The 9,817-nt window shown below is 39.1% G+C and overlaps 1 protein-coding gene across 1 annotated transcript in view; it reads right to left on the bottom strand.

Moving 5' to 3' along the window:
* The window catches only part of HSPA14 (heat shock protein family A (Hsp70) member 14), a 15,274-nt gene that overhangs the window by 4,955 nt on the left and 502 nt on the right, over window positions 1-9,817 (bottom strand). The window contains exons 2-9 of the mRNA XM_009285548.2: window positions 9,681-9,763; window positions 8,609-8,657; window positions 7,697-7,790; window positions 7,487-7,577; window positions 5,635-5,739; window positions 4,645-4,806; window positions 3,596-3,751; window positions 1,637-1,739 (exon numbers count right to left, since the gene is read on the bottom strand). Of these exons, the coding sequence (XP_009283823.1) occupies window positions 1,637-1,739; window positions 3,596-3,751; window positions 4,645-4,806; window positions 5,635-5,739; window positions 7,487-7,577; window positions 7,697-7,790; window positions 8,609-8,657; window positions 9,681-9,763 (843 nt within the window). The remainder of the gene's footprint in view (window positions 1-1,636; window positions 1,740-3,595; window positions 3,752-4,644; window positions 4,807-5,634; window positions 5,740-7,486; window positions 7,578-7,696; window positions 7,791-8,608; window positions 8,658-9,680; window positions 9,764-9,817) is intronic.

The raw sequence follows: 9,817 nt of genomic DNA, 5'->3' as shown, positions 1-9,817 counted from the left end.
CGGCTTTTGCTTTACCTGTTAAACTGTCTTTATCTCAACCCACAAGTTTTCTCACTTGTACTCTTCTGATTCTCTCTCCCATCCCGCTGCAGGGGAAGTGAGCGAGCGGCTCTGTGGTGCTTAGTTGCCGGCTGGGGTTAAATCACAACAAACTCCCATGTCTTTTCCTGCAAAGCTGCTTTCTAGCAACCGCTAGCCTCTCCTGCTGCACAGTTTTATTCCATCCCAGACTCTACATTTGCCTTTGTCGATCTTCATGATGTTCTTCTCCATTGGACTAGATGATCATTGTAGGTCCCTTCCAACAGAAATATTCTATTCCATTGTATACATTTCTCTCACCTTTTTCAACCCCTCTGAATAGCAGCCTTGACCTACAGTGTTATTCATTGCTCCCCTCACTTTGGTACTGTCTGCAAACTTGCTGAGAGCACACACTACCCATACCTATGTTATTAATAGGGACATTAGATGGTATTAGCCCCAGCATCAATTCCTGAGGGATGTCACTGACAACTAGCTGTCACTTACTGATCTTGTGCAAGAAAAAACCCGTAAAACCCTTCTCTTATTACAGTGACTTTGTTGAGATCAACCAGATCTGGAAACAAGGCTAATTCCCACTTTTCTTCACATAAAACATAACTTAAGAGTTGTAAATTAGGTTAATTTATTATTAAAGTTCCTCCCCCCCACACAAAGCATTAAGGCCTGAGAGGACAGCACATTGGGCCACTTAAAAAATACTGCTACCAGAAAACAAAAGATGGTCTCTGAACAATCCCCCCCAAAGCATTAAGGCCTGAGAGGACAGCACATTGGGCCACTTAAAAAATACTGCTACATACTGAACAATGGCCTAGGACACTTCATTATCCTACCAGTAAAACTCAGGTGTGACACAGCAAACGCTAATCAAGAGTCTGAAATAGCCTCAGTTATCATTAAAAGCGCCAGCTAACTTTTGCTGCAGAAGTTATGTGCCAATTCTGCCAGCGATAAATACAGCACTATTTGCCACACACTGGTGCACAGGGCTTGAGATGAAGTTACGCTCTTATATCAAAGCAAAAAAGACATTTGAATGAAACTAGTAATGTTTCCTACTTTAGTTACCATCTTTGGCATTAAAACACTCTATGGTTTGGCACCTAACATGTTCCTAAGTTTTTTAAGCTAACAAGAACGAACACAGGCACCAAGCAGACACTAAGTGATTTGTTCAACTCGTAAGACAAAAAAAGTCAGAACTCGGGCTTTCTGCAGAAGCGTCAGCAAACCCCACCCAAAGCTCGGTGAAGGCAGAAGAAAGTCTATGTACAAAACTTAAAGAAGGTGGTACTCAGCTCTACCAAGAGTTACGCAAACACACCAAATGGAGATAAATCCACTACCATTTACTCAATATGCAGCAGCAAAAACACATTGCTGACTCTACCTTATACTTAACTTCAAGTAACTGAAATCAAAGACAGGAGTTCTAAAGAGCTTGAGTCGACATACTTTGTTGGATCTGAGCCAAAAAATGCTTAAACACATCATGAAATAATCTCAGTCTGCAAGGAAAACAGGCCCCATAAATATTCTTCTTGTCGAGTTATAAAGCATACTACAGACAAACGATTTCTATTGTTACCTTATTAATATCATCTGCTGTAAATCCAACTTGCTGTAAGAGCTTTTTAATTGCTTCTACACATTTACTAAAAAGCGAAGAACAGATAAGTTCAAACCTGGCCCTAGAAGAAAAAGAAGAAAAATAAAATTCAAGAAGCGTCATCTCATCCATTAGAGACAAACACCTAAAACTGAAGAACAATCATTTTTAGAATATACTTTGGTTCTCTAGCTATACCTGGTATGAAGGGATTTAAAAAAAACAAAAACACCCCCTTATTTCCCAATTATTAATCTCAAAGAAGTGATTTTTTTGTTGTTGTTGTTGTGAAAATATCTGTGCTATTGATTCCACCATTAACACCTACGTGGAATGCACATTCATTCTTCTTCAGTGTACTCTAGACAAAAAACAGTATTGTTGTCTTGACTCATATGTGAAAAAAAGCAGCAAAAATCCTGGAACTGCTTCATCATCTTTAAAATGGAGACACAACAACTCAAATGTGCCTCTTGAATTTTCAGAGACAAATCAAGCTGTGTCCTGATTCGCATGCAGGGAGTAGGTACGCAAGCAAATTGAAAAACAAACTTGTGCTTGCTTCAGGCTCTTTCAAGCCTGAAGAGAAGTTTTACTCTGTACGAATACAGCAAGTCAAATTCTCCAACACTAGTCCACAGGACTAGCATCCTTATCCAAAACTGAGCCAAACAAGTTATGCAGCATTGCTTCTCACACTTGCGAACATACTGTGCCTTGTTTTACCAGATCCAGCTGCTGCAGCAGACCAGATCCAACTGCTGCAGCAGTGGATGCACAGTTCTGGAACTGGAAAGTCTAAAGCTGCTGCTGACTGGAAGAGCAATCAAAATTAGCTAAACACCTCAACAAGGGATCACGCCAAGAGAGAAAAGACTTAGAGTAGGACACAGCAGTATGAACAAAAAGACAGAAAACATCTTTCTACTCCAGCTGTCAAATAGAGGCAACATCAAGACTTCCATGACTCGAGGCCGCACCTCGAATACTGTGTTCAGTTTTGGGCCCCTCACTACAAGAAGGACGTTGAGGTGCTGGAGCGTGTCCAGAGAAGGGCAACAAAGCTGGTGAAGGGTCTGGAGAACAAGTCTTATGAGGAGAGGCTGAGGGAACTGGGACTGTTTAGCCTGGAGAAAAGGAGGGTGAGGGGAGACCTCATCGCTCTCTACAACCACCTGAAAGGAGGTTGTAGCGAGGTGGGTGTTGGTCTCCTCTCCCAAGTAACAAGTGACAGGACGAGAGGAAATGGCCTCAAGTTGCACCAGGGGAGGTTTAGATTGGATGTAAGGAAAAATTTCTTTACTGAAAGAGTGGTGAAACATTGGAACAGGCTGCGCAGGGAAGTGGTGGAGTCCCCATCCCTGGAGGTATTTAAAAGACGAGTAGATGAGGCGCTTAGGGACATGGTTTAGTGGGTGGTGGTGTTGGGTCGACGGTTGGACTCTATGATCTTAGAGGTCTTTTCCAACCTCAATGATTCTATGATTCTATGACTCCTATCATTCTGGAGCTCGTTTAGATGAGAGAGTCCAAAAGTCTTCTTTTTTTAAGGAAAAACCAGCAACAAAAACAACAATAAGGGGAAATGCCCTCCCACCTTGCGTAATTACAGTATCTATTCCCCTTTCATCAACAACCAGACTCCAAAGAGCGGGGTCTCCCTGTGCCTTTTCGCACTTCATTTTCTAACCATTAGGGCAACACTGTTAGGGTTGTAGCACTAACTACTACAGATCGCATCATAACAGAACCATCAATATGAAACAAAGCTGAAAGCAAGCAAGTTGGTCTTCCATCCTACTTCCGTTTCTAAAATTAATGCCACCAAAAAAAAAAAAAAAAAAAAAAAATCAAAGCTTATTGAACATCCTAAATACCACCTAGAAATATTTCAAGCACAGTTTTATATAAAAGCAGTAGCTTCAAGATTTGCTTTACCTGGACACATTACAATCAAAATCCAATCCATCATACAATGAGTCTACAAAACAGTTTGCACTTCCCAGGGTTGATAACGAGTGCTTTGCAACATCAGCGCTGTTCATTAACTTCATCATGGCTCTGGGATTTCCCCTAATATCATGTTTACAAGACCTACATTTAAGAACAGATATCAGTTTAGAAAGGCAGGCATTTGAGTGATAACACTAATATTCTGAAAGGAAAAACAGGTTAAAGCTATTGAACTTTTTTTCTGTAGACATTTTAGCATTATCTACAATGCCACTATTGAAAGCTTGCGAAGAATAAAAGTGTCTATTTCAACTTCAACTAAAGAACGCTGTGTAGAGGCACCCTGAACTCGGTCATTAGTGTTTTATCATACAGATTTAAGTCTTTCTGAACAGTTTCTCAGCTGAACACATCTTGTAAGTGACTGCAAGGAACAGCAAGAAAAGGCCTGCAAGTTAACTAATTTTAACCACAGATTAAGAAGAAATAGAACACCAAACATTACATAGGTCAACAGAATAGTATGTTTCATCCAAAAAGTCTCCTCCTGTGATAGTACGCAACTGACCACCTTAAGATCACTAGAGCTGATGGTAATGCATTTGTTCATCACAGGATGACATGCTATATAGACTTCAACCTGATGATCCAAGCCCCGCCACAGTCCTTCATGCCAACAAGACAAACAAACAAAACCCACACAGGTGAACTCCCTGCCACCCCAAAAGCTTGTGACTGAACAGATGTAAGCAGCCTGTAGTCACATACATCACTCAAAACACAGAACAGTTCATAGCTGAGCCCTTAATAGTTCAACACCGACTTTGGGCAACATCTACCCAAAACCAAGTATTTCCCAGCCTTCCTCCTTGGCCCCCAACAACTGACTGTTCCTTTAATATCTTTGAGCCATTTCACTTGCAGACAGTCTGCTAGATCTGACAACCTAATATGAATTTTTTTCTTTTTGAGAGCAAGCATCAGATAACGAAGTTCCTGTCCTAACAGCAACACGCTTGGAATTCAAAACCTACCTCTGAAATTCAGAAGCTAAGTGTTGTGCTAGAGCTTCTGTGAAGCAAACTCCACCAATGCTATCGTCTGTGTTTGTAGCAAGCACACGATATATTCCACTGTTTACTTCTATGACTGTGATAGAAAGCGATGTTCCACCAAGTTTATAAACCAACACATTGCTGCCATGGTTTAAAAAAAAAGAAAAAAGAAAAGAAAGAAAGTAATATTAATAAGCCATCTAAAACTATGTTTACTTTGACACACTGTCTAAAAAGATGACCACCATATAATGTATTGCAGGTTTTAATCAGTTTTGTCAAGAGAATTTGATTTGGGGTGTTTGTATTTAATGCGTCTTAGTACCACTGTCCACTTGACAATGTTCTCTAAAGAACAAAATTAGTCTATTTCATACAGTGAGAGTAGTCAACGTTTTTCCTACAACACAATTGAGAATTGAACATTACATTCAAGATTATAGGCAAGAATTGTATGAGAAGGGTAAAAAATATCAACCAAGAAGAAAAAAGACAAGACATCTGTTTGCACTGACAGCAGTCTTTGCTATTTTGAAAATCTTGTGAATTATTTGAATATTCGTAAGGGAAACCCAATGTACGTACTGAACCCAGGAACTCGGCTTTAGTTCTACCGCATGTAAAATGACCCCATCTCCCACAATTAAAAACCAGCTATGCCAAAATCTGTTTAAGAAGGGATGCGTTTTTCTTCAAGCCAATCAGCTCATTAAAGAGCAAGACAGAATCTGGGCACAAATCTTTAAAGACAATTCTAAAAAAATAAAAAACAGAACAAAGAGATTTAAAATACTACGGATTTACGACGTCTAAATTGTTACTGGCTTTATTGAGAGAAAAAAGAAGAACAAGCCTCAAATCATTAATTTTGTATTGACTGCTAAGGCAACTCATCACTCCCTCATTTAAGATTTCTCAGGATTTAAGCACAGCAGCTTACAATTAAGAAGTGAAATATTAGGATTTTACCTTTTCCCAGTGGGTGAATCTTGGCCAATTCCATAAGCCAGGAGAGCTGCAGATGGTTCATGAATTAATCTCATAACATTAAATCCAGCAGCTGCAGCTGCTTCCCTGTGATAAGGCATAACAGCATTTCATTTTACTTTCATGACTTCACTATAGTCACGCATGCTAGTAAGATTTCATCTGAACTACATACGTCACCAACTCAGAAGTTGGTTACAGCATGGTATTAATAAAGCAAAGTGACTGGAAAAGAAAGATATCAGGAAGTTCAGTTGCTACTGTGTTGTTCTGGTAGTTGGATCTGCTGTGTGCTTATTGTCAAAGAAAACACTGATGTATCAGTCTATATACCCCATAAAAACCAGCAAAACCCCCCTCAACTGCAAGATGAAAAACCCCACCCTCAGTCAAACTTGCTAACTTATCTTCAGATTTGGTATTAAAAGTTCTTGGCACATTATTTCAACAGATATCATGCTAGGAAAATTGCTTTTACTTCCAAACCAAGTTATCGCACCTCACTTCTAACAATTCTTCACAGAAAGGCTGCATCAAAGGCCAATCGTATCCTGGGCTGTGTCACAAGGAGCGCGGCCAGCAGGTCGAGGGAGGGGATTCTGCCCCTCTACTCTGCTCTGGTGAGACCCCACCTGCAGTACTGCGTCCAGCTCTGGAGCCCTCAGCATAAGAAAGACATGGACCTGTTGGTCCAGAGGAGGGCCACAAAAATGGTCAGGGGGATGGAACACCTCTCCTATGAAGAAAGGCTGAGAGAGTTGGGGTTGTTCAGCCTGGAGAAGAGAAGGCTCTGGGGGAACCTTCTTGCAGCCTATCAGTACTTAAAGGGCGCTTATAAGAAAGATGGTGGCAAACTTTTTAGACTAGATATAAGGAATAAATTTTTTACGCTGAGGGTGGTGAAACACTGGAACAGGTTTCCTGGAGAGGTGGTGGATGCCCCATCCCTGGAAACAGTCAAGGTCAGGTTGGACGGGGCTCTGAGCAACCTGATCTAGTTGAAGATGTCCCCGCTCATAGCAGGGGCGTTGGACTAGATGACCTTTAGAGGTCCCTTCCAACCCAAACTATTCTATGATTCTATGTTTTCTTGAAACTTCAGTAACCCTGGGACTGCCCTGCAAGTAGTTTCCTCCACTTTGAAGTTATTTTGAAACTTGCATGTCAAAGCAATAGAGTATTTCATCACACATACTGCAAATACCCAGCTCACTAATGTTTTATGACCAACTTTAAGTGTGCTTTAAGTATTTCATGACAGTTCAACATAATGGCTTCTACATACCAGAAAATAGAAATAGATGCTGCCACTTACGCACAGCTTTAAGTCTATTTACGTTTTCATATGGAAGAACTTTTACAGCTACACTTCCAAGCAGAACTTCCAAGCAGAATACTGGTGTGTATTCCTATCTGCTCTCTGACAGAACAATCATCAGTAAAGTCATGTAACGCCATTTGGTTTGGTGAGTGTTGTTGTATGAGGGGATGGGAAATTATGGAAGAGGGCTGACAAACTATTTGCATTTCAAAGCAGACACTGAAGATCCACTAGAAATAACACATCTGAAATGACATTCTATCCTTGATGATACCAAAATTCCCTCTCACTTCAGTTGATTCAGAATTTCATTTTGGTTACAACAGTGAATTCCATGAAAAGTTTCTAAAGTCAGGATTTTTATCTCCTACTTTCACATTTTCCCAATTCAAATAGTATCCCAGTGTCTTGACTGATAGTCGCAAGCTGAAGTCCAGCAGAATTCCCATTGCTGATCTGCCAGCCAGTCTGCTTTAGGCATGTTAAATAACAGAAAAATCTTAATCCTCTTACCCAAGGGCATTTTTCTGATTCTCTCCAAAATCAAATGGTACAGTGATAACAACGTCATTTACATCTGAACCCAATGCAGACTGAGCAGTTTCTGTTTATAAACATAGGCAGAACATGTTGATTAAAAGCAAAAAAACCCAATATATCACATCTTAAATATGAGGACAGCTTAAAAAACTAAAATATGTTATGTTTTTACTTATTATATACCTTTCATTTTACTGAAAATTAGTTTTGCCACATCTTCTGGGTTAATAAATTTATTATCTATTTCATATTGAAGTTTTCCATTCTTCTCAATTATCTGTAAGCAAAACCAACATACCTTTGTTAGATACGTAATTTGGTTATTAACAAAAAGTAACGTTCAATTTAGTTTCTGTTCAAAGTAAAAACCATTGGACTGTGTAAATATTTTGTTAGTTACAAGAGAATAAATGCTTCCAAGATGCTTATCAGAGATCACAAAACCCCCCCTTGTATTATCCAACAGACATGACAGTGACATTCATATGGACTTAAAGACTCCAGACTTTTTTCCTATTAGAAGTTTTCCTTCGTACAAAAGCAACATTTAGAACAAAAGTACTTGCCTGCTTACATTCCATAAGAAAAAAGATCAACTATCTACATAAGCCTGTCAATACAAACAGTCAAAAAAAAGAGAAAAACTCATTGCTTCTTTAGGAATATGTTTTCCAGGATAATATTTCTCGTTTTGCAAAAAGGTGTCTAGTAACAAGCACAGTATTATTTAAATTAAATACTGAGATTAAATCAAGTGGTTAAGCATTTTTATCACCAGATGCTGTAACCTGAGCATCTCTACCAGTGTTAAGAAACACCACAACGCTATTGCCCAAATATATTAAGAATCATCCCTTTTGAGAATGGCCAAGAGATTTATATAATTTTTCTGTTGGACTATATTATGATGGCAGAACACGGTGAAGTTCTCTACTTTATAAAAAGAGAAGCATTCTACACAGCAGCAAATGGACATCATATAGTGAGAGCTGATCACTACAGAACACAAACACGGTGTGGCACAAACAATGCCAAGAACAGTATAAAATGATACAAGTTATTCTGAGAACAACAAAAAAAATAGCTCATACTCACTGAACATTTGCTTTCTGCGATATATTTCTCTGCCTGTGGGTCACTAGAGCTGTCCAGACAAATTCAAAATAACAAAATAAATTATATGCTCAAGGGTAATTGCATAAATTTATCTTGCTGATATTCCTTATAACAACAACAGCACATGAAGCTATACTTCAACCAAAGTTCCTGTTTCCACTCTACGGATACATGTATACAGGAGAAGAAAAGCCAACAGTTGTAACTGCTGGCATCTTTCAATCCCCTTTCCCCAAATTAATGACAGAAAATATAGCTACTAGTTAGTACTAGTTAGTGAAAAAGGGAAAACAAAAGCCAACACATTGTTTTAACCTGCTATCCCCAATAATCATTATAAACGATTTTAGTGGCACTTTTGTTGCATTGACTGAAGTAACGCGAGAGCAATAAGCTGACTATCCTTAATCCTCCACTAACGACATAAAGTTATGCATCTGAAAAGTGCTGAGAAATACATCAGAAGAGACATCAACTTGTCAACTCCTTTCAGTGAAAGAGCTGTAACACACAGCTAGGTTATCACTGAAAAGTTTTGTCACACCTCTGATGTTAGACCTAAACCAGCAAGTTTAGTTCTAGTATCGCTGTAACTGCCAGTGCAAACCGTCACAGCTCCACTAACTGAAGGATCACAACAGGCATTACATCAGTGCGTTTCTTGACTGTAATAAAAGGCAATACAAAGTTTCATGCAACTAAAACCACAGTGGATATTAGCCACAGGAAAACACCCAGGTAACAACAAGATGTTTTAGTTAAAAAACTTAAGTATATGTCAAAAGCATATATGCAACTTGTTAATAAATTTCACAATTTGATTTCACAAATTCAGATAAAAAATACTACGCATCTCTTTACTCCTGGAATGAAATGTAGAACAAGAAGTTCATAATATAAGGAATTTTTAAGATCTGACATACCCTCCTGTCAATGCCAGGTTAACTTAACTACTATCACACTAGATTAAAATGCCTCCAATGTCAGCACTGACCAGCTTTACTGGGGAAAACTGAACTTCTCACCTTCCCTTTCACACCTGTTCTCTTACCTTCGCCCAAGGATCTGCTTTACTTTCACTACAGTGTTTGAAATATTTCTTATCCTACTTTGCTTTGCAGCTAAGCCAACAACCTGAATGAAAAACAAAGGGGGGGAAAAAAAAAGTGAGCAACGGGAGAGCTCCCC

Source organism: Aptenodytes forsteri, unplaced genomic scaffold (genome assembly GCF_000699145.1).
Source record: "Aptenodytes forsteri isolate BGI_AS27 unplaced genomic scaffold, ASM69914v1 Scaffold87, whole genome shotgun sequence".
Taxonomy (NCBI): Eukaryota; Metazoa; Chordata; class Aves; order Sphenisciformes; family Spheniscidae; genus Aptenodytes; species Aptenodytes forsteri.
Note: the sequence above shows the minus strand (reverse complement) of the source record. Positions and strands in the feature narration are given on the sequence as shown.